Here is a 25,527-nt window from a genome sequence, read left to right on the forward strand (position 1 = left end):
AGAACTATGTGGTGCTGGAATGGAAACAGGGAAGGGGCTGAATTGGTGAGGACAAAACTAAGAAAAGTTGGGCCAGGAGGGTTATGGGAATGTAGGATATATTGCAGGGTGAGTTGCCACCTGCACAATGCAGAAAAGCTAGTGTTGGGGGGGAAGGATCCATATGGCACAGACTGCACAACAGTCACTGAAATGAATGATGTTTGTGTCGGGCGGCGTGCTCAGCAACAAGTTGGTGCAGTTGTTTCTTGGCCACAATTTGTTGGTAACCATTCATACGGACAGACAACTTGTAGATTACATGACTGGTTTCACAGGTTGCCCTGCCTCTGATGAGATAAAAGGGGACGCTTATGACCAGACTGGAGTAATTGGTGGTGGGAGAATGTATGAGACAGGTCTCACATCTACGACTATTACAGGGATATGAGCCATGAGGCAAGGGGTAGGGAGCAGGAGTTGTGTAGTGATGGACAAGTTTATTGTGCAGGCTCAGTGGACAGCAGAATACCACTGAGGAGGGGTGAGAACAATAGTGGACAGAACATTTATCATTTCAGTGCAGGGCAAGAGATAGTTGAAACCATGGTGGAGAATGTCATTCAGTTGCTCCAGTCCTGGGTGGTACTGCGTTATGAGGGGAATGCTTCTCTGTGGATGGACGGTTTGACTTTGGGAGGTGATGGGAAACTGGAAAGGTAAGGCAGGGGAGATTTAATTTTGATCTGTGAAGGCCTCAATGGGACCCTCTGCATATTTCGAGAGGGACTGCTTGTCACTGCAGATGTGACAACCACAGGTGGTTAGGCTGCAAGGGTCTTCTTGGTATGGAATGGGTGGCAGCTGTCAAAGTGGAGGTATTGCTGGTGGTTAGTAGGTTTGATATGGACAGATGTAGCCTTCTTTGAGGTGGACGTCAACATCTAGGAAGGTGGCTTGTTGGGTTGAGTAGGAGCTGGTGAAGCAAATGGGGGAGAAGCTGTTGAGGTTCTGGAGGAGTGTGAATAGGGTTTCCTCACACTCAATGCAGGTTGCAAATATGTCATCAACGAATCTGAACCAGGTGAGGGGTTTAGGAGTATGGGTGTTTGGGAAAGATTCCTCTAGATGGCCCATGAGTAGGTTGACACAGGATGGTGCCATGCGGGTGCACATAGACATATCCCCAAATTGTTTGTAAGTAATGCCTTCAAAGGAGAAGTAATTGTGGATGAGGATATAGTTGGTCAAAGCGACTAGGAAGGAGGTTGTTGGTTTGGCATCCGCCGGGCATTGGGAAAGGTGGTATTAAACAGTGGCAAGGCCATGGGAATTAGGGAAGTGGCATCAATAGTGATGAGCAGGGCACCATGTGGTTAAGGGACAGTAACTGCGGAGAGTCGGTGGAGGAAATGGTTGGTATCTTTTATACAGGAGGGTAACGGGTTGAATGTGTTGGTCTACGGAGCAGACATTCTCTCAGTGGAGGCACAGTAACCGGCCACAATTAGGCGTCCTGGATGGTTGGGTTGATGGACTTTAGAAAACATGTAGAAGGTAGGACTGTGACGAGTGGTAGGGATGAAAAGAGGAAGGTTCTGGGATGGGCCTAAGGATTGAGGAGAGACTGGAGATCATACGGGATTTCTGGAATGTGGTCACTGTGACAAGGTTAGTAGATGGATGTATCTGGCAGCTGGTGGAGTCCTTCAGCAGGTAATGCTCGAAGTTCAAAACAACAATGGTGGATCCTTTGTCCGCATGTAGGATTATTAGGTCATGATCAGTTTTTAAATGGTGGACTGCAGTTCTTTCAAAGGCAGACTTCAACACTGGTCTTAGGTTGAGTCTGATTGGTAGGGTTGATGGTGAAAAAGTCTTTCCACTCTAGGGACCGGGAAAAGGAAAGAAGGTCTTTACCAAGTCCTCCACAATTGAATTTGGGAGTGGGGCAAAAGGTGAGGCCTTTGGGAAGGACTAATATTTATGTGGGGCTAAGGCTTCTGGAGAAAAGGTTCATGACTGTGTTTCAGGTCTGTTTAGGTTCTGGATTGTGTGTGGTGGTGGAAGGGAATTTTGGAGGGTGGGGTAAATGTCGTAGGTCTGCGAGACATGGTTTGTCAGCTGTGAGAGAATCTGGGGGAGGTTTGGAGGTTGTTGTGGAGCTGGTGGAAAGTGATACTCCAAGGCGCAAGTAGGAAGTGAGCAGGGTGGAGTGTTTTTTGAGATGGCATTGTGCATGTTGTGCTAATTCCTGGAGGTCAAGTGTTTCAATGTGTGTTATGGGTTCCAGGAATTTGGGATTGCATAGCAGGAGAATTTTATGGATGGAGAGAAGGTATTGCAAGGAGGTTTGGGCTTGGTTGATATGGCTTTGCAGGACAACGTTGGTGAGGGCTACGGATTGGCATCATCGGAACAGGTGGAGATGATTGTGAACACAGGGTGGCAGCTGGAGATGGGTAATTTGATTGTAAGGCCATTTCTGGGAATTCCATGAACCAAGCATCAAAGCAGGAACAGCATGTGGGACTTGGTTCTGGCTAGGTTTAAGGAACCTTTTCTGTATTGATGCAGATGGGAGGAACAAGGATTCAAGGTGGTGAAAAAATGCAAAAAAATTCATAAATACGGTAGAATTACATCCAAAAATACACCAAAATAAATGGGAAAAATCACGAGAAGGATGAAAAAGGGGGAAACATGATGAAATCTGAGGGAGCTGATGATAGCAAAAGGCAAAAACTCACCAAAATTTGTGTGAAGTTACAATGAGGTGAAAGAAAACACTGTCTCCCACCTCTACCCTGCTATACCTCCCCCTTCCCGCCCCCGCCTTACCACCATCCAGTTGCCTCTCCCATCGTGCACTGCTGCTGTTGCTCGCAGTGTGGCTTCACCTGCCAGAGACTGCAGTTGTGTGTGTGAGTTGCATTTAGTTGTGTGTGTGTGTGTGTGTGTGTGTGTGTGTGTGTGTGTGTGTGTGTGTGTGTGTGTGTGGTCATTTTTGACAAAAGACTTGTTGGCTGAAAGCTTGTATTGTGACAGTCTTTTTGTTGTGCCTATCTGTGACTCAGCTTCTCTGCTATATGATGAGTAGCAACTATCCTTTTCATGAAATTCTTACCTTTCTTCCTGGATTTTCCACTGTTTGAATTTCTATAAAAATTACATATGAATATCTAACATATTTGTTAATTACCACACTGCACAAAATTACATAAAACAGTACCTGGACATGGATTGCACAAGGACTTTCACTAACATTGATTACTGTGAATATGTTGGAACTGGCCTAATAATGAACAAGCAACTTAACACTGTTAAGGAGCTTTCTTTCGCAATATATGTAAAGAAAGAGCCTGACAGCATCCTAAGGAAAATATCCAGAAAAGTGTGGGTGAGAAACTGGAAACCTGGAATTATTTCTGGGGCTCACAAAGCAATTCGTAGGTAGTGCATGGCCACGCATCAATGTTGGTAAGACTGGGATAGAAATGTGTGCAGTTCTTTATATCATTTCTCAGCACAGTGCTGTGAGTTGCGGAACATTTTAAAGGTAGAAACAGCTCTTGTTTACATGTAGGCAAGTATCTGTGAATTAGGGCTCTCTTCCAAATTAGTATTGACACGTGCCTAAGAAAAAGAGTATATGTATGTAAAATTACAAACATGTTTTGCTTCTGTGTGAAAAGTTCACTTTGCATTAACGACACAGTTGCACTACAGCATAAATCAAATAAATTGTTAACAATGCTTACTGAGACATTACTTATGTGCAAGGTGGTGTAGCACAGAAATGTATTTTATGACTACAGTATATATTACGCATCATGTCAGAGAGAAGGTAAGAATATGTTTTGTTTATATAAAGGGTTCCTCTAGCTGTGAGACTTAAATATCAGTAAAAGTAACAGTGACAGGACGTGCCTAAAATTACTGAAGACTTCAGGTTCAAATTAAAGCACTCTGCTACTACTTTTGATTATAAGAATGCTAACGTATTCAGTTTTAATATATGTTGTGATGAACATATAGAAGCATAAATTATATTTGCTTTACATAATGTGCTTATTGTCTTCACTGAACTGTGTTTTGTTTGAATGTTAGTGTTTGTTGTCTTGTCAGGGAATACAATACAACTAAATTTTTGTAACAGGCTTTTTCAGTGGTTAATTATGAATCTGTTTCAAAATCAAGACGATAATACTATAAACTGTACAGCAACAGAAGTTTTACACTGTACAGTAATACTATTAATACAGGATGACAACTTTTATTCATTGTTCTTGTTCTGGTGGCATCCACAATATGTTGAAAATGAAATTAGTATTCATATTTTTATGTTCGATCTTACACACAAGGGGGAGGGGGGGGGAGGGGGAATTAAGGGTTCAGATGAGTGCTGCGAGACAATACAATGACACAGAATTATCTTTCATTCTGGAAAGCATGCACTATTCCAAATTCTCACCTGTATCTTTTGATTCACAAATAGTTCTTCAACTGTTTTACGGTCACGTTCTTGCAAGCCTGCATGATGAAGTCCAATGCCAAATGCGAGAGTTAGTTTCAGGTTTGGATCTTTCAGACTGGATATAATCTGTAAAAATTGGTATTTGAATTTGTAAGTATGTAATTGCAAATGATGCTCATTGTACATCCAAATCCAATTTGGCATTTTGCAATATTTGTCTCCATAAAGTAAACAAAACTCATCATTTATACATGAGAAATTGAGATATACGGCTGAAATATGTGTGGAAGTGGTTGTGAAATCTACATCAACAATTCATAAGCCATCTTACAGTGTGTGACAGGACTGGTTAACACTATAATTTCGCATCCTTACCTGTTCCTTTTAATGAGTGGTGCTTGCATTAAGCCTCCATGTGGGTTCAAATTTTTCAGATTTCATGTGATTGTCATTTCATGAGATGTATGTGGGCAGAAGTAATATTTTGCCTGACTCTTCTTGGAACACACATTCAAAGGATATGGAAAGTAAAACTTTTCCCTAATGCACATCACCTGTCTTGTAGCATCTGCCATAGGAGTTTGACAAATATCTCTGTATCACTCTTGCACTGACTAAATGATTGCACCATCTTCATTGGATGTTTTCTCTCTCCTTTATTGATCTAACCTGCTAAACGTCCAAGACTGATGAACCACTTTCTAGAAGTGTTTTGTAGGTCACTTCTTATGTGGGTGAGTTACCATTCTATAGGAGTCTTTCACCGAATCTCGGCCTGGCATAAGCTTTTCCTACATCCACTTCAGGCTACTTCTAGATATTTTATGATTGTTACTGTTCCCAGTGACTGACCGCCTATTGTGTAATCCAACTGTAACTGATCTCTTTGCCTGTTTAGGCACAATACATCACATTTATTTCAGCGGCAGGCTAAGAGGAGGGAGGACAAGGAGGAAGGAGAGGGGAAAGGTACACGTACGTTACAGAGGGTCGCTCAATAGAAAGAAGTGCTGGTAGATGTGTTCATCAGAGGTGCCTACGTAGATCTGAGGACTTCCTCTGTTAGGTTCTTCAGGACTGCCACAACAAATGTTATTATGTAAATACCTTTCAGTCTTGGCATATGATACATATTTAGTCATGTTCCTATACCAATTTTTTTTCTGCCACATAAATGTGACATTCCTCTTTTCTTACCAGATGCAGCTGTGAAAGATTAACACGTACTGAAACTGAAGAGCATTTTTTCCTGTACATTCTCCTTCCCAGCCACATTTCTGCAAGTAACAGTCACTGAATCCAATAGTAGTACAGTCATACTTCTGGAACTTGAAAGAGTATAGACAATTTGGAACATATGGGCACATTTTCTGACAAAGGAATATAGCCTTAATGTAACAAAGAGAAATAGAAGTATTTGGTGCACTCATTTCATAAAAGCTCTTGCACAAGCCCAGCTTCATATTTAAAATTAAGGGTGTTATCTAGTTTCGGTTCTATACAGTATTCCACAAGTTTGTTTCCCTAAAAATGTTATCACTTGTCCAGCAGCAGCAGTTTGTTTTGGGAAAGTACAATTTTTTTTTATCTTTGTGCACATTTGAATAGACTTCAGTCCCTTACAGATATAAAAAAGGAGGCAATGTCTGGAAAATCTGCTTCTCTCCACATGAAAATGATTTTTGGCAACAGTGTCTGAAGATTTAAATTATCTTTCGCAATGACAGAATGGTAATCAGGAGGACTTGTATCTTCAGTTATCTTGTGCAATCAAGCATTACAGACTATTCTAGGAGGATGTTGTGTTCTTTGAATCCAAACATTCCATATATAATCCCACGAGATGCTGGTGTAAGCCGTGTCTGCTCAAACCTACTTGTCTGGGTAAGCCTCTTACAATTATGAGTGCCATGTGCTTCATACACTGCCTGCTAATGTCCATTTAGATTGGTTCGAGTGTAACAGAGGCATGTTGTGTGTTTCTTGATTGTGACTTCTCACTATGATGCTGAACAAGTCAACTTTACAATTACTGAAAACTTTCTCAGGCAAACACATGGCAACTTGCTAACAGTAATTTATATGCAACTACATTTCTCCTTTCAGTACTATATTTATGAATGTTACTGTTGTTTTCAAACTGTGACGTGTTACCATTGCGTACAATGCGATAAGACACTGGTGAGCAAAAAATTTAATTTTCTGACATTTTCACCTATGAAGTCTGGCATAATCCATAATGCAACAGTTGCAGAGCCGAGATGCTGCTTCGGCAGCATAACAAAACCTTTAAGCCAAATCTAGTGAACTGCCAGCCGCTCTTACTTGATCCATCTCCTCCTCGGGAAGGTGCAGCCACTGCTTGGGATTGTCCTCGGCCGCAAGGTACGCGATCAGGTCGAGTGCGGTGAGGCGCGTCTGCCTGCGGCTGGAGACGAAGACGAGGACAGGACGGTCCGGCGAGTGCTGCTGCACGGCCTGGAAGGTTGGGCGGTTCATGGTGGCCATACGTGGGCAGTAGTGCTTGCCTGGGAAGCCCGCGATGTGCACCTCCAGCGGCACAGGCCGCACTGCCGGCCTGAAGTTGTACAGGCCCATCTGCAATTTTAACATCACAGTGACATCCAAAGCACCCGTACAGGAATCCGAAGGGGGGGGGAATCTGAACAAAAGAAATTACTTTACATTCATTTGATGATTAACTATCAAAACACTAGGCTATTAAATTAGTGTAATTACAGAGTACATTATTACAAAAGAATCCTCAATATCTTGGGGTATATCTTTGAGGTTGAAGCCAATTTCAGAAAGACTCTTGCAGGTTTGAGGCCACATCATGATCCAATAAAACAAGTGCTACTTCAGCTGCTACTACTACAGGCAGCCTTCAGGATGGTGATCACTCAACAATCAATAAAAATTAACATACAATATTCTTGGCAATGTGCATTACAGACCCCAACCATCTCAATCTCATACTCTGACCAAGGCCACCGGCAATAGCAGCTGAAATGATTGTAGTTTATCATATTGTGGCATGGTGACACTAATGAACTTGTGTGTAAGTCTCTAACGTCAATAAAACTTCAATCATCATTTTCTGTCTGTTAACACAGAAGACAATTTCTTTGTTTTTAAATTACCTATAGCAGTAATCACATTACTACAAATGTAGCTCATCTAAGCCACTCCATTAATTCTATGGTCTGCATTTTCCAATTCAGATTACGATCTATCTAAATTCTTAAAAACTCAACTCTTACTCCATTTTGTACTTCATTATTTGAGTAGCCTATTTTTTTTTTATTAGTTGTGAAGTTTGATAAGTAGTACATCGTAGGTACTGTATCTTGTCAAAATTGAATGATAGCACTGTTTGCTTTCATTCCCATGCTGCAGTGGGACTTTTCTCCTTCAGCACCTGGAAAGTTTCTGCACCCATGAAAAAATGTTCATTCTGAAAGTTCAACATTCAGTACCAAAACATATTATTTCAGTCATTTTCTCTATATCAAAATTTAAATGTTGAATGATTTAATAGTGACTGAATACAATAAGCAAATACATATGTGAGAGAACAAATGCATGTTTTATGAAAATCATCATCCGGGATACAAGCAAAATTCTGATAACTGTTCGAGCTCACAGATAAGAACACTACCAAAACAGCATAGTAAAAATGAATCTCACCTGGCCAATCTCAAGCCATGCTGCCAAATCACTTGCATTTGCCAGTGCTGTAGACAGACCAATTATCCTCAGTGTGCGTTCAGTATGTGAGGATATAAACCCTGTTCTTGACACAATCACCTGAAAGTGAGAAACTTAACATGAAAAACTTATGCTACATTCACATGACATAGTAACAGTAGTAGTAATAATAATAATAATGTTCTCCCGGTCGTAAAAGGCGACGAAAAGAACAAACCACTAATAGGGCTAACCTCCCTTTTAGTGTGATTAGTTGGTTCAGGACAGAACTAATGAAGCCACATTACCACAATGGTAACGACACTGCTAGCCACACAGAAAATTATTTAAATCCAAATAGAGGTTTCTTGCAGGATATGCTTCCTGTAACCACTCTAGAAGGAAAACAGAGACAGAGGATGATATAGTCAGATGAAGTTAACCGACACCTCATGTTCTGTTATTACCAAGCAACAAACTGAGGAACCAGCACAACTGACTACAGATCAAAAGTATACAAAACATTTATTACCAGATACCCAGAATTAAAATTATTAACAGAACAACGACTAGCTGATCAGACCCGTGCCATAATAAAAAATAACAGGATACCTCAGTCAGGATTAGAAAACATCAAACAACAAGTACAACAAATACTGCAACAAAATAATGTGGAATCAGAAGAAGAAGAAGAAGAAGAAGAAGAAGAAGAAAATACAGTAATGGACTCAAACACCAATGAGCAAACAAACAAAGAACAACACGCATCAATTAAACTATCAGAGGAAAACGAAATCTTAAGACAGCCACCAGAACAAGCACAAATAGAACATGAAGTGACACACATGTTAGATGTTGTTGTTGTTGTTGTTGTGGTCTTCAGTCCTGAGACTGGTTTGATGCAGCTCTCCATGCTAATCTATCCTGTAAAAGCTCCTGCATCTCCCAGTACCTACTGCAACCTCCATCCTTCTGAATCTGCTTAGTGTATTCATCTCTTGGGCTCCCTCTACGATTTTTACCCTCCAAACTGCCCTCCAATGCTAAATTGGTGATCCCTTGATGCCTTAGGGCATGTCCTACCAACCGATCCCTCCTTCTAGTCAAGTTGTGCCACAAACTTCTCTTCTCACCAATCCTATTCAATACCTCCTCATTAGTTACCTGATCTACCCACCTTAATCTTCAACATTCTACTGTAGCACCACATTTCGAAAGCTTCTATCCTCTTCTTGTCCAAACTATTTATCGTCCATGTTTCACTTCCATACATGGCTACACTCCATACAAATACTTTCAGAAACGACTTCCTGACACTTAATCTATACTCGATGTTAACAAATTTCTCTTCTTCAGAAACGCTTTCCTTGCCATTGCCAGTCTACATTTTATATCCTCTCTACTTCGACCATCATCAGTTATTTTGCTCCCCAAATTGCAAAACTCCTTTACTACTATAAGTGTCTCATTTCCTAATCTAATTCCCTCAGAATCACCTAAGTTAACTCTAGTACATTCCATTACCTTCGTTTTTCTTTTGTTGATGTTCATCTTATATCCTCCTTTCAAGACACTGTCCATTCCATTCAACTGCTCTTCCAAGTCCTTTGCTGTCTCTGAGGTTTGCCAATGACATTGTAATTCTGTCAAAGTTTTTATTTCTACTCCCTGGATTTTAATGCCTACTCCAAATTTTTCTTTTGTTTCCTTTACTGCTTGCTCAATATACAGATTGAATAACACTTTGGGGGGGGGGGGGGGGGGGGGGAGGGGGAGGTTACAGCCCTGTCTCACTCCCTTCCCAAAAACTGCTTCCCTTTCGTGTCCCTCGACTATTATAACCGCCGTCTGGTTTCTGTACAAATTGTAAATAGCCTTTCGCTCCCTGTATTTTACCCCTGCCACCTTTAGAATTTGAAAGAGAGTATTCCAGTCAACATTGTCAAAAGCTTTCTCCAAGTCTACAAATGCTAGAAACATAGGTCTGCCTTTCCTTAATCGTTCTTCTAAGGTAAGTCGTAAGGTCAGTAATGCCTCACGTGTTCCAACATTTCTACAGAATCCAAACTGATCTTCCCCAAGGTCGGCTTCTACCAGTTTTTCCATTCGTCTGTAAATAATTCGAAGCTGTGACTTATTAAACTGATAGTTTGGTAATTTTCACATCTGTCGACACCTGCTTTCTTTGCGATTGGAATTATTATATTCTCCTTGAAGTCTGAGGGTATTTCGCCTGTATTGTACATCTTGCTCACCAGAAGGTAGAGTTTTGTCAGGACTGGCTCTCCCAATGCCATCAGTAGTTCTGATGGAATGTTGTCTACTCCCAGAGCCTTGTTTCGACTCAGGTCTTTCAATGCTCTGTCAAACTCTTCACGCAGTATCATATCTCCCATTTCATCTTCATCTACATCCTCTTCCATTTCCAAAATATTGTCCTCAAGTACATCACCCTTGTATAGACCCTCTATATATTCCTTCCACCTTTCTGCTTTCCCTTCTTTGCTTAGAACTGGGTTTCCATCTGAGCTCTTGATGTTCATACAAGTGGTTCTCTTTTCTCCAAAGGTCTCTTTAATTTTCCTGTAGGCAGTAACTATCTTACCCCTAGTGAGATAAGCCTCTACATCCTTACATTTGTCCTCTAGCCATCCCTGCTTACCCATTTTGCACTTCCTGTCGATCTCATTTTTGAGACGTTTGTATTCCTTTTTGCCTGCTTCATTTACTGCATTTTTATATTTTCTCCTTTCATCAATTAAATTCAATATTTCTTCTGTTACCCAAGGATTTCTACTAGCCCTCGTCTTTTTACCTACTTGATTATCTGCTGCCTTCACTACTTCATCCCTCAAAGCTACCCATTCTTCTTCTACTGTATTTGTTTCCCTCATTCCTGTCAATTGTTCCCTTAAGCTCTCCCTGAAACTCTGTACAACCTCTAGTTCTTTCAGTTTATCCAGGTCATATCTCCTTAAGTTCCCTCCTTTTTGCAGTTTCTTCAGTTTTAATCTACAGGTCATAACCAATAGATTGTGGTCAGAGTCCACATCTGCCCCTGGAAATGTCCTACAATTTAAAACCTGGTTCCTAAATCTCTGTCTTACCATTATATAATCTATCTGATACCTTTTAGTATCTCCAGGATTCTTCCATGTATACAACCTTCTTTTCTGATTCATAAACCAAGTGTTCGCTATGATTAGGTTATGCTCTGTGCAAAATTCTAACAGACGGCTTCCCCCTTCATTTCTTAGCCCCAATCCATATTCACCTACTATGTTTCCTTCTCTCCCTTTTCCTACTCTCTAATTCCAGTCACCCATGACTATTACATTTTCGTCTCCCTTCAGTATCTGAATAATTTCTTTTATTTCATCATACATTTCTTCGTCATCTGCAGAGCTAGTTGGCATATAAACTTGTACTACTGTAGTAGGCATGGGCTTCGTGTCTATCTTGGCAACTATAATACATTCACTATGCTGTTTGTAGTAGCTTACCCACTCTCCTATTTTTTTTATTCATTATTATACCTACTCCTGCATTACCCCTATTTGATTTTGTATTTACAACCCTGCATTCACCTAACCAGTAGTCTTGTTCCTCCTGCCACCGAACTTCACTAATTCCCACTACCTCTAACTTTAACCTATCCATTTCCCTTTTTAAATTTTCTAACCTACCTGCCCGATTAAGGGATCTGACATTCCATGCTCCGATCCGTACAATGCCAGTTTTCTTTCTCCTGATAACGACGTCCTCTTGAGCAGTCCCCGCCCGGAGATATGAATGGGGGACTATTTTACCTCCGGAATATTTTACCCAATAGGACGCCATCATTATTTATCCATACAGTTAAGCTGCATGCCCTCGGGAAAAATTACGGCTGTAGTTTCCCCTTGGTTTCAGCCGTTCGCAGTACCATAACAGCAAGGCCATTTTGGGTAATGTTACAAGGCCAGATCAGTCAATCATCCAGACTGTTGCCCCTGCAACTCCAGAAACGGCTGCTGCCCCTCTTCAGGAACAACACATTTGTCTGGCCTCTCAACAGATACGCCTCTGTTGTGGTTGCACCTACGGTACGGCTATCTGTATCGCTGAGGCATGCAAGCCCCCCACCAACAGCAAGGTCCATGGTTCATGGGGGTTTCTTGTATCGAGCAGAAAATTGAGTAAATTAGAAAATAAATATTCCAAGGAGTAGAAATAACTGATCATTGTATGTTTAGGAGATTGAAAATGTTGCTGAGCTATCTGAAAATGTTTATCCTCAGAGCTAACTGACTAAAGAAAAACCACATACGCATGATTACATAGCTGTTCTGACCAGCTATACTTATAGATATAGAACAAAATTTCAGCTGACCTATATAGAATACAAAGACACAAATACAGACATTAGACCATTCTTGCATAGACCACCAAATAATCCACAAGTCGAAACAACAATAACAACTAACAACGCAATCATACACAACAAAATAAATGAAAATACAACTAAGGAAGAGTTATAACCACTGGTTTATATAGGAGCACTCACTTCACTAAATATACACACTAGGCAGAGGTCAGAACCAACCAACACACAGAAGAAACCCACAAAACCAGCATGGCAACACAGGCTACAGATCAGAACATAAAAACTGAGAAAAGACATTGGACAGCTATCACAGTTTATAAGAAATGAAACGTCAGACAAAAAACGAAAAAGGTTAGTTAAAATCTCACAACAAGAAGCGATAGAGCAATCAGATGAAAAGAAGCAGAAATTACAAACATTGGCCAAACGACTTAGAAGATACCAAAAAAAAGTGAAAATGGAAGGAAACAAAACCAAACATTCAACACAAACCAAAAGAAATTTTATCAGACAATAGATAACGTACACATTACAATAGACAATCCACCAAACATAACAGACATGGAACACTTCTGTGGCAACATATGGTCAAACCCAGTACAACATAACAGACCTGCACGGTGGATACAAGCAGAAACAGACACATACAAGATGATACAACAAATGCCTGAAGTCATAATTTTGCAACATGAAGTCACCCAAGCAATTAATTCTATGGACAATTGGAAAGCCCCTGGAAAAGATAAAATAGCAAATTTCTGGCTAAAGAAGTTCACCTCAACACATTCACATCTAACTAATTTATTTAACAGTTACATTCCAGACCCATACACATTCCCTGATACACTTACACATGGAATAACTTATCTGAAACCTAAAGATCAAGCAGACACAACAAACCCAGCTAAATGTCGCCCCATAACATGCCTACCAACAATATACAAAATATTAACTTCAGTCATTACACAGAAATTAATGACACATACAACACAGAACAAAATTATAAATGAAGAACAAAAAGGCTGCTGCAAAGAAGCACGAGGATGTAAAGAGCAACTGATAATAGATGCAGGGGTGACATATCAAGCTAAAACTAAACAAAGGTCGCTACATTACGCATACATTAATTTCCAAAAAGTTTCTGATAGCGTACCCCACTCACGGTTACTACAAATATTGGAAATATACAAAGTAGATCCTAAATTGATACAGTTCCTAAATATAGTAATGAAAAATTGGAAAACCACACTTAATATCCAAACAAATTCAAATATCACATCACAGCCAATACAGATTAAGTGTGGAATATACCAAGGAGGCTCATTAAGTCCATTCTGCCTTGCTCTGAACCCACTATCCAACATTCTAAATAATACAAATTGTGGATATAATATTACTGGATCATATCAACACAAAATAACACATTCGCTATACATGGATGATCTAAAACTACTGGCAGCAACAAATCAACCAATTACTAAAGATAACAGAAGTATTCAGCAATGATATAAATATGGCTTTTGGAACAGACAAATTTAAGAAAAATAGCATAGTGAAGGGAAAACACATTAAACAAGAAGATTACATATTGGATAACCACAGCAACTGCATTGAAGCGATGGAAAAAACAGATGCCTATAAATATCTAGGATACAGACAAAAAATAGGAATAGATAATACAAATATTAAAGAAGAACTAAAAGAAAAATATAGACAAAGACTAACAAAAATACTGAAAACAGAATTGACAGCAAGAAACAAGACAAAAGCTATAAATACTTATGCTATACCAATATTGACCTACTCATTTGGAGTTGTGAAATGGAGTAACACAGACCCAGAAGCACTCAATACACTTACACGATCACAATGCCACAAATATAGAATACATCACATACATTCAGCAACAGAAAGATTCACATTAAGCAGAAAGGAAGGAGGAAGGGGATTTACTGACATAAAAAATCTACATTGTGAACAGGTAGACAATTTAAGAAAATTCTTTATAGTATGAGCAGAAACTAGCAAAATACACAAAGCAATCACTCATATAAAAAAATCGGCTACACCATTGCAATTTCATAACCACTTCTACAACACTTTAGATCACATAACAACAGATATGAAGAAAGTAAATTGGAAAAAGAAAACACTACATGGCAAGCACCCATATCATCTAACACAGCCACACATCGATCAAAAAGCATCCAACACATGGCGAAGAAAAGGCAATATATACAGTGAGATGGAAGGATTCAAGATTGCAATACAGGATCAAACAATAAACACCAGATATTACACCAAGCATATTATTGAAGATCCCAATACCACAACAGATAAATGCAGACTTTGCAAACAACTGATAGAAACAGTAGATCACATCACAAGACGATGTACAATACTAGCAAACACAGAATACTCCAGAAGACATGACAATGTAGCAAAAATAATACATCAACAACTTGCCATACAACATAAACTAATAAAACAACATGTTCCCACATACAAGTATGCTCCACAAAATGTATTGGAGAATGATGAATACAAATTATACTGGAACAGATCCATTATAACAGATAAAACAACACCACATAACAAACCTGACATCATACTCACCAATAAAAAGAAGAAATTAACACAACTAATCAAAATATCCATACCCAATACAATAAATATATAGAAGAAAACAGGAGAAGAAAATTGAAAAATACATCCAACTGGGTGAGGAAGTCATGGACATGTGGCATCAGGATAAAGTTGACATTATACCAATTACACTATCAACTACAGGAGTCATACCACACAATATCCACCAGTACATCAATGCAATAAGCTACATCCAAGTGTATATATACAACTACAGAAATATATAATTATTGATACATGTTCAATTACCCGAAAGTTCCAAAATGCAATATAACATATACCGTACAGTTAAAAGGAAGTCACGCTTGATCAAAGTCTGCTTCACTTTCTACTTCTGACCAGACATAACGCCTGAGATAATAAAGAAATAATAATAATAATAACAGACTCCTATTTTTTGCAAACATAGCTATAATTAAAATTGTATGTGTCGAAAAGGGTAGAAAAAATATAACAATATATTCAATAAAATGTGTTCTTGATGGTCATAAGGTCACACATACACAGAATTAAACAAACAACTTTTTTTGGCTCAGATATGAAGTAGATTACAAAATAAGTATGTGACATTAGATCCTCTTTGAGGATGGCCATGTTGAAACTGATATGAATGACATTTAGATCTGGACATGGGTATACAAACAAACTATGGATCAAATTTAGAAAAATAGTTGACCAACGGACAGATAAACGTCCAGAACAACAGTTCATGATGGGAGGGGTATATAGTGTTTGTAAAGAAACTTCTAGGGCCTACTATGCAATAGGTGAAAAACAAAGCACGGAACCGTAGATAGGAAGATGTTAAATCAAAATGTGCTTGGCTTGCAGAAGGGTACTGTGTGAAGCCTTCAATGACTAATATACAAGAATATTATCAAAAGGCGTTTCACAAAATGCCAAAAATTCTGGTTAAATATGAAGGGGTCAGTGCCACCAAAGTTAGTGACCAGTCATAGATGACAGAGGAACTAAACTTAAGGGAACAAAGCAAAAACTTACATATTGAATTCTGTTTTCAATTGTTTCTTCAAATGGGATGACACAGGAGCACTGCATCAACTTTAAGACACCACTGCAAACATGAAGCGATGTGGTATCAGTATTTGCAGAGTTGAGAAACAGCTGAAATTGCTAGAGCAAAGCTCCCAGACCCTAAGGAACTCCTATCACATTCTATACAAAATTGGAATTTAAGTTAGCCCCCCTTTTAATCATAATTTAACATACATCTCTCAAACAAAAAAATGTGTTCCCAGATAGCTGCAAGACAGCAATGGTCATACCTGCTTAGATGACAGATAGCTGATGTGATCCTCAAAACTTACTCGCCAGTAACTTTAACACCAATCTGTTGTGGGGACTTACTCTAAGTTCAAACATAATGAGATATCTCTAACACAATGACTCCTGCCATGGCAACCAGTGCGGGTTCTGAAAACACTGCTCATATAAAAACAAGTCTGTGCTTTGCTAACATCATTCCCACAGGCACATATCGAAGTAGTCAGGTATATTCAGTACTTCTTGGTTTTGAAAAAAGCTTCTGTCTCAGTATCACACCTGCGCAAACTAATGGGCGCCCTATCATGTTAGGTATCATAGATACTTGTGACTGGATTCTACAGCTGAATGACTACCCTGCAATTCACATTTAAGTGCCTGGCAGAGGGTTCATCGAACCACATGCAGACTATTCCTCTACCATACAACTCTCAAACAGCATGCTAGAAAAACATGCACATAAATCTTCCTGCCTCCCCCCATGAACCATGGACCTTGCTATTGGTGGGGAGGCTTGCATGCCTCAGCAATACAGATAGTCGTACCGTAGGTGCAACCACAATGGAAGGGTATCTGTTGAGAGGCCAGACAAACGTGTGGTTCCTGAAGAGGGGCAGCACCCTTTTCAGCAGTTGCAGGGGCAACAGTCTGGATGATTGACTGATCTGGCCTTGTAACATAACCAAAACGGCCTTGCTGTGCTGGCACTGTGAACGGCTGAAAGCATGGGGAAACCATGGCCATAATTTTTCTCGAGGTCATGCAACTTTACTGTATGGTTAACTGATGATTGCATCCTCTTGGGTAAAATAGTCCCCCCATTCGGATCTCCGGGCGGGGACCACTCAAGAGGACGTCGTTATCAGGAGAAAGAAAACTGGCGTTCTATGGATCGGAGCGTGGAATGTCAGATCCCTTAATCGGGCAGGTAGGTTAGAAAATTTAAAAAGGGAAATGGACAGGTTAAAGTTAGATATAGTGGGAATTAGTGAAGTTCGCTGGCAGGAGGAACAAGACTTTTGGTCAGGCGAATACAAGGTTATAAATACAAAATCAAATAGGGGTAACGCAGGAGTAGGTTTAATAATGAATAAAAAAATTGGAGTGAGGTTAAGCTACTACAAACAGCATAGTGAACGCATTATTGTGGCCAAGGTAGACACGAAGCCCACGCCTACCACAGTAGTACAAGTTTATATGCCAACTAGCTCTGCAGAGGATGAAGAAATTAAAGAAATGTATGATGAAATAAAAGAAATAATTCAGATAGTGAAGGGAGATGAAAATTTAATAGTCATGGGTGACTGGAATTCATCAGTAGGAAAATGGAGAGAAGGAAATGTAGTAGATGAATATGGATTGGGGGGAAGAAATGAAAGAGGAAGCCGCCTGGTAGAATTTTGCACAAAGCATAACTTAATCATAGCTAACACTTGGTTCAAGAATCATAAAAGAAGGTTGTATATATGGAAGAGGCCTGGAGATACTGACAGGTTTCAGATAGATTATATAGTGGTAAGACAGAGATTTAGGAACCAGGTTTTAAATTGTAGGACATTTCCAGGGGCAGATGTGGACTCTGACCACAATCTATTGGTTATGACCTGTAGATTAAAACTGAAGAAATTGCAAAAAGGTGGGAATTTAAGGAGATGGGACCTGGATGAACTGAAAGAACAAGAGGTTGTACATTGTTTCAGGGAGAGCATAAGGGAACAATTGACAGGAATGGGGGAAAGAAATACAGTAGAAGAAGAATGGGATACAAACGTCTCAAAAACGAGATCGACAGGAAGTGCAAAATGGCTAAGCAGGGATGGCTGGGGGACAAATGTAAGGATGTAGAGACTTGTCTCACCAGCGGTAAGATAGATACTGCCAACAAAAAAAATGGCTCTGAGCACTATGGGACTCAACTGCTGCGCTCATCAGTCCCCTAGAACTTAGAACTACTTAAACCTAACTAACCTAACGACATCACACACATCAATGCCCGAGACAGGATTCAAACCTGCGACCGTAGCAGTCTCACGGTTACTGCCAACAGGACAATTAGAGATACCTTTGAAGAAAAGAGAACCACTTGTATGAATATCAAGATCTCAGATGGAAACCCAGTTCTAAGCAAAGAAGGGAAAGCAAAAAGGTGGAAGGAGTATATAGAAGGTCTATACAAGGGCGATGTACTTGAGGACAATATTATGGAGATGGAAGAGGATGTAGATGAAGATGAAATGGGAGATATGATACTGCATGAAGAGTTCGACAGAGCAATGAAAGACCTGAGTTGAAACAAGGCCCCGGAGGGTAGACAACATTCCATTAGAACTACTGACGGATTTGGGAGAGCTAGTCCTGACAAAACTCTACCATCTGGTGAGCAAGATGTACGAGACAGGCGAAATACCATCAGACTTCAAGAAGAATATAATAATTCCAATCCCAAAGAAAGCAGGTGCTGACAGATGTGAAAGTTACCGAACTATCAGTTTAATAAGTCCCGGCTGCAAAATACTAACGCCAATTCTTTACAGACAAATGGAAAAACTAGTAGAAGCCGACCTCGGGGGAGATCAGTTTGGATTCTGTGGAAATATTGGAACACGTGAAGCAATACTGACCCTATGACTTATCTTAGAAGCTACATTAAGGAAAGGCAAATGTACGTTTCTAGCATTTGTAGACTTAGAGAAAGATTTTGACAATGTTGACTGGAACACTCTCTTTCAAATTCTGAAGGTGGCAGGGGTAAAATACAGGGAGCGAAAGGCTATTTACAATTTGTATAGAAACCAGACGGCGGTTATAAGAGTCGAGGGACACGAAAGGGAGGCAGTGGTTGGGAAGGGAGTGAGTCAGGGTTGTAGCCTCTCCCTGATGTTATTCAATCTGTATATTGAGCAAGCAGTGAAGGAAACAAAAGAAATATTTGGAGTAGGTATTAAAATCCATGGAGAAGAAATAAAAACTTCGAGGTTCGCCGATGACATTGTAATTCTGTCAGAGACAACAAAGGACTTGGAAGAGCAGTTGAACGGAATGGACAGTGTCTTGAACGGAGGGTATAAGATGAACATCAATAAGAGCAAAACAAAGATAATCGAATGTAGTCGAATTAAGTCTGCTGATGCTGAGGGAATTAGATTAGGAAATGAGACACTTGAAGTAGTAAAGGAGTTTTGCAATTTGGGGAGCAAATAACTGATGATGGTCGAAGTAGAGAGGATATAAAATGTAGACTGGCAATGGCAAGGAAAGCATTTCTGAAGAAGAGAAATTTGTTAACATCGAGTGTAGATTTAAGTGTCAGGAAGTCGTTTCCGAAAGTATTTGTATGGAGTGTAGCCATGTATGGAAGTGAAACATGGACGATAAATAGTTTAGACAAGAATAGAATAGTAGCTCTTGAAATGTGCTGCTACAGAAGAATGCTGAAGATTAGATGGGTAGATCACATAACTAATGAGGTGGTATTGAATAGGATTGGGGAGAAGAGGAGTTTGTGGCGCAACTTGACCAGAAGAAGGGATCGGTTGGTAGGACATGTTTTGAGGCATCAAGGGATCACCAATTTAATTTTGGAGGGCAGCGTGGAGGGTAAAAATCGCAGAGCAAGACCAAGAGATGAATACACTAAGCAGATTCAGAAGGATGTAGGTTGCAGTAGTTACTGGGAGATGAAGAAGCTAGCACAGGATAGAGTAGCATGGAGAGCTGCATCAAACCAGTCTCAGGACTGAAGACCACAACAACAAATCTTCCTGTGCGAGCTCTGAATTCTCTTATTTTACAATGATGATCCTTTCTCCCTGCGTAGGTGGGCATCATAAAAATATTTTTGCATTTGGAAGAGAAAGTTGGTGATTGAAATTTTATGAAAAGATCTCACCAGAATTAATAACTCCTTTGTTTTAATGACTGCCACCCCAGGCCACTTATCTTATGTGTGATACTCTCTCCCCTATTTCACAATAATACAAAATGAGCTGTCGTTCTCTAAATGTTTTCTGTGTCCTCCATAAATCATATCTAGCAAGGATCCCATACCATGCAGGAGTACTACAGAGGAGAATGCACATGTCGCATTGCCTACATTTTCTGCCAATAAAATGTAAGTTCATGCAGGTACATTTGTTCATGCAATTACATGGAAGGCACTTCACTTTTTGCCATATGCATTTCGCTTCTTTTATTTGTGAAGCATCTTCAGTGGCCTTAATACAAGTTTCTTTTTATACATATAATAAACACATTACACTATGTGACCAAAAGTATCTGGACACGTGACTGAAAATGACTTACAAGTCAACTGGTAATGCTGGAATTCATTATGGTGTTGGCCACCCTTAGCCTTGATGACAGCTTCCACTCTAGCAGGTATACAATCAACCAGGTGCTGGAAGAATTTTTGGGGAATGGCAGCCCATTCTTCAGAGTGCTGCACTGAGGAGAGGTATCAATGTCTATCAGTAAGGCCTGGCACAGAGTCGGTGTTCCAAAACATCCCAAAGGTGTTCTATAGGATTCAGGCCAGAACTCTGTGCAGGCTTTTATTGATACGTAACCATTCAAACACAGGCTGTGAATTATGAATAGGTGTTCGATTGTGTTGAAAGATGCAATCGCCATGCCCCAATTGCTCTTCAACAGTGTGAAGCAAAAAGGTGCTTAAAACATCTATGTAGGCCTGTGCTGTGACAGTACTACACAAAAGAACAAGGGGTGCAAACCCTCTCCATGAAAAACATGACCACACCATAACACCACTGCCTCTGAATTTTACTGTTTGCACTAGACAACACTGGCAGATGACGTTCACCAGGCATTTGCCATATCCGCACCCTGCCATCGGATCACCACACTGAGTTCCATGATTCGTCACTTCGCACAACGTTTTTCCACTGTTCAATCATCCAAAGTTTATGCTTCTTACACCAAGCGAGGCATCGTTTGGCATTTAACAGCATGATGTGTGGCTTATGAGCAGCCACTCGACCACGAAATCCAAGTTTTCTCAACTCCCGCCTAACTGTCATAGTACTTGCAGTGGATCCTGATGCAGTTTGGAATTTCTGTGTGGTTGGTTGGATAGATGTTCAGGAGTGTGAAATCTGGTGTACAGGCTTATGACACAAGTGACACCCAATCACCTGACCATGTTCGAAGTTCGTGAGTTATGCAGAGCAGCCCATTTTGCTGTCTCACAGTATCTAATGACTACTGGGGTCACTTATATGGAATACCTGGCAGCAGGTGGCAGTACAATGCCCCTAATATGAAAAACGTATGTTTTTGGGGATGCCTGGATACATTTGATCACATATTGTTAAACCTGTTACTATGTTAGATTTTGTCATGTCTTCTCTTGTTTTTTAGATTAAAAACAACTTTTTCAGTAAAGATATTGTGATGTTAAATAATATTTTGGTGTTACTTATGATTTCCAGTGTTGTTAATCCATATGTGTGGTCCTAGAGAAGTGTTCACTATGTTCTCATGCTCCAGCTGGCCGATTTCCAGCATTTTGTCACCCACATTTATTGTAACACATCACTACCACTTTTCATTCTGTAATCTGTAAGTGTGTGGTTACAGAGTGTAGTGTTGCCAACTGTCAACTGTTGCAGTATGGTTAGCTTCTGGCTTTTATGTGTGTTGTGTGTGTGGATTGATTTTTCATTTGTGTGTGTGTGTGTGTGTGTGTGTGTGTGTGTGTGTGTGTGAGAGAGAGAGAGAGAGAGAGAGAGAGAGAGAGAGAGAGAGAGAGACAGACATCAGAGAGTTATTGCTTATATTGATTTAGTCAATAATTACCTTCTTTTTCATTGCAAAGGCTCTTTGTATGTGAAAGTTTTCTTGTAATGGCAGGAGTTTCTTGTTGTCATTGTTCACTCTAATAATTTTCATGTCTTGTTCATGTTACATGGTTCACGTCCATGTTTTATCAAATGTTTTGAAATTCCTGCCTGTCAACCCCAGATATAGCGATTTGCATTTTTAGTATTCCAACTGGTCTATACCTGCTCCTTGGTGTTTATCTGTTGTCTGTAAATGTGACTGGAATATGTTTCTTATTCTGTAAGCTATGTGTAATTCCCGTTTCTTTAATACATTTGCTGTCCTGTATGTTGCTTTGTGTTTGTATTTACAGTGAACCATTTCTTTCTGTTAGTCATGTCATAAGTGTTACTGTTTTGTGTTTATGTGTGTGCTGTAGTGTCTGTGGGGTTCTTTGGCATTTGTTTTCTCTGCTTGTTTATATTTTCCTTTATGGTGTTTTGATTTTTTCATTGAATCTTTGTATTATGCAGGTATGGCAACCATTGTTTGTGTCTATGAGGTATTTTTTTAAAAATTTTTCACAGTTATCTTTGCTGAGTGGGAAATCATTTAATCTGTGTAACATGAGTCATAAGACTGCTAATTTCTGATTTTGTGGGTGGTTGGATGAAGCATGTATAATTGTACCTGTGCTGTTGGCTTTCTGAAGATGTCAAATGTGCCCTTTTTGCTGTCTTTCTTTATGTTATGTCCAAGAAATGTATTTGCTTCAGTGTTTCTTTTTCCAAGGTGAATTGAATATTTTTGTGTGTATTGTTTATGTCTGCATGAAATTTATCTGTTTTCTCTGTTGGTTCATCTACCATGCAGATTATGTCATACATATATTTGTACTGGGAAACAATTTTGTATCAAAGACCACATTTTCTATGTGGTTTAGGAATATGTTTGCAAATGTTTGATATTGGGGTCCCACTGGAAGACTATATTTTTGTAAGTAAAATTCCTTTTCATATTTAAAGTAATTTTGGGATGTGACTGCTTTGAGGGTTTTGGTTATTTCATTAATATTGTCTGCAGGTAGTTTGTTGTATGTCGGTAAGTTCCCTTCAACTAGTTTTTTTGCATCTACAGTGTGTATCGAGGTATACATGTTCTCTCTGTCAAAAGAGATAAGTGATGCTGATGCTGATGCTGTTTGTGGAATGTGTAAGTCTTTTATTTATTTATGAATTCATTTGTGTTTTTCGCTGTTCTGTTGTTCATTTCATAATGTCGCATCATGATTTTGTTCATGTGTTTTGCCACATGGTATGATGGTGTGTTCATGAAATTAATAACAGGCCTCAACAGAATAAGGGGTCTGTGAACATTCATGAAATGACTAACAGAAATAAATGGTGCACTTTAACATACCAATACAAAGAAACACATAGGATGATGTTGTTGTGGTCTTCAGTCCTGAGACTGGTTTGATGCAGCTCTCCATGCTCCTCTATCCTGTACAAGCTTCTTCATCTCCCAGTACCTACTGCAACCTACATCCTTCTGAATCTGCTTAGTGTATTCATCTCTTGGTCTCCCTCTACAATTTTTACCCTCCACGTTGCCCTCCAATGCTAAATTGGTGATCCCTTGATGCCTCAGAGCATGTCCTACCAACCGATCCCTTCTTCTAGTCAAGTTGTCCTTCAAATTCCTATTCTCCCCAATTCTATTCAACACCTCCACATTAGTTATGTGATCTACCCATCTAATCTTCAGCATTGTTCTGTAGCACCACATTTCGAAAGCTTATATTCTCTTCTTGTCTAAACTATTTATCGTTCATGTTTCACTTCCATACATGGCTACACTCCACTCCATACAAATACTTTCAGAAAAGGCTTCCTGACACTTAAATCTATACTCGATGTTAACAAATTTCTCTTCTTCAGAAACGCTTTCCTTGCCATTGCCAGTCAACATTTTATATCCTCTCTACTTCGACCATCATCAGTTATTTTGCTCCCCAAATAGCAAAACTCCTTTACTACTTTAAGTGTCTCATTTTCCAATCAAATTCCCTCAGCATCACCCAACTTAATTCGACTGCATTCCATTATCCTCGTTTTGCTTTTATTGATGTTCATCTTATACCCTCCGTTCAAGACACTGTCCATTCAGTTCAACTGCTCTTCCAAGTCCTTTGCTGTCCCTGACAGAATTACAATGTCATCGGCGAACCTCAAAGTTTTTATTTCTTCTCCATGGATTTTAATACCTACTCCGAATTTTTCTTTTGTTTCCTTCACTGCTTGCTCAATATACAGAATGAATAACATCGGGGAGAGGCTACAAACCTGTCTCACTCCCTTCCCAACCACTGCTTCCCTTCCATGCTCCTCAACTCTTATAACTGCAATTTGTTTTCTATACAAGTTGCAAGTAGCCTTTCGCTCCCTGTATTTTACCCCTGCCACCTTCAGAATTTGAAAGAGAGTATTCCAGTCAACATTGTCAAAAGCTTTCTCTAAGTCTACAAGTGCTAGAAACGTAGGTTTGCCTTTCCTTATTCGAGCTTCTAAGATAAGCCGTAGGGTCAGTATTGCCTCACGTGTTCCAGTATTTCTCCGGAATCCAAACTGATCTTCTCCAAGATCGGCTTCTACTAGTTTTTCCATTAGTTTGTACACATAGGATAGCAAATACATTAAAGTAAGAGGGATTGTACATTGTTTACACATTCTGGTCACATTTACAAACAACAGCAGAGAATCTAGAAAAATACCAAGGAGCGGGTGTAGACCACTAGAATTCCAAGAATGTGAATTACTACATATGCGAATGACAGGCAGCAGGTATAAAGAACATATAAGAAGCTGGAAGCATGAAAACAGCCATTCTAGATTCACCAAACACCTGAAAATGTGGACGTGAACCATCCAACACAACACAAGACATGAAAATTATTAGACTGAACAATCACAACAACAGACTCCTGCCACTACAAGAAAACTTTCACATACAAAGAGCCCTTGAAATGAAAAAGTACAAGCAATAACTCCCTGATCATGTTAGCCACAAAAACAGCATCTGAAACATAAGCAGAGTGTACAATTAATGAATCTTCCTCTCTCTCTCTCTCTCTCTCTCTCTCTCTCACTCACTCACTCACTCACACACTCACTCACACACACACACACACAACACAACACAACACAAAAACAAAAGATACACATAAAGCGACAGTTGGCAATGTTACACTCTGTAAACACACACATATACAGCAGATCACGAAATGAAAAGTGCAAGTGGTGTGTTA

General features: G+C 39.6%; 1 protein-coding gene across 1 annotated transcript in view; it reads right to left on the reverse strand.

The window, feature by feature from the left end:
* LOC126284092 (activating signal cointegrator 1 complex subunit 3) overlaps window positions 1-25,527 on the reverse strand; it is a 223,304-nt gene that overhangs the window by 54,315 nt on the left and 143,462 nt on the right. Inside the window, exons 27-29 of the mRNA XM_049982741.1 lie at window positions 8,147-8,266; window positions 6,782-7,054; window positions 4,454-4,582 (exon numbers count right to left, since the gene is read on the reverse strand). Coding sequence (XP_049838698.1) covers window positions 4,454-4,582; window positions 6,782-7,054; window positions 8,147-8,266 — 522 coding nt within the window. The remainder of the gene's footprint in view (window positions 1-4,453; window positions 4,583-6,781; window positions 7,055-8,146; window positions 8,267-25,527) is intronic.

Source organism: Schistocerca gregaria, chromosome 8, assembly GCF_023897955.1.
Source record: "Schistocerca gregaria isolate iqSchGreg1 chromosome 8, iqSchGreg1.2, whole genome shotgun sequence".
Taxonomy (NCBI): domain Eukaryota; kingdom Metazoa; phylum Arthropoda; class Insecta; order Orthoptera; family Acrididae; genus Schistocerca; species Schistocerca gregaria.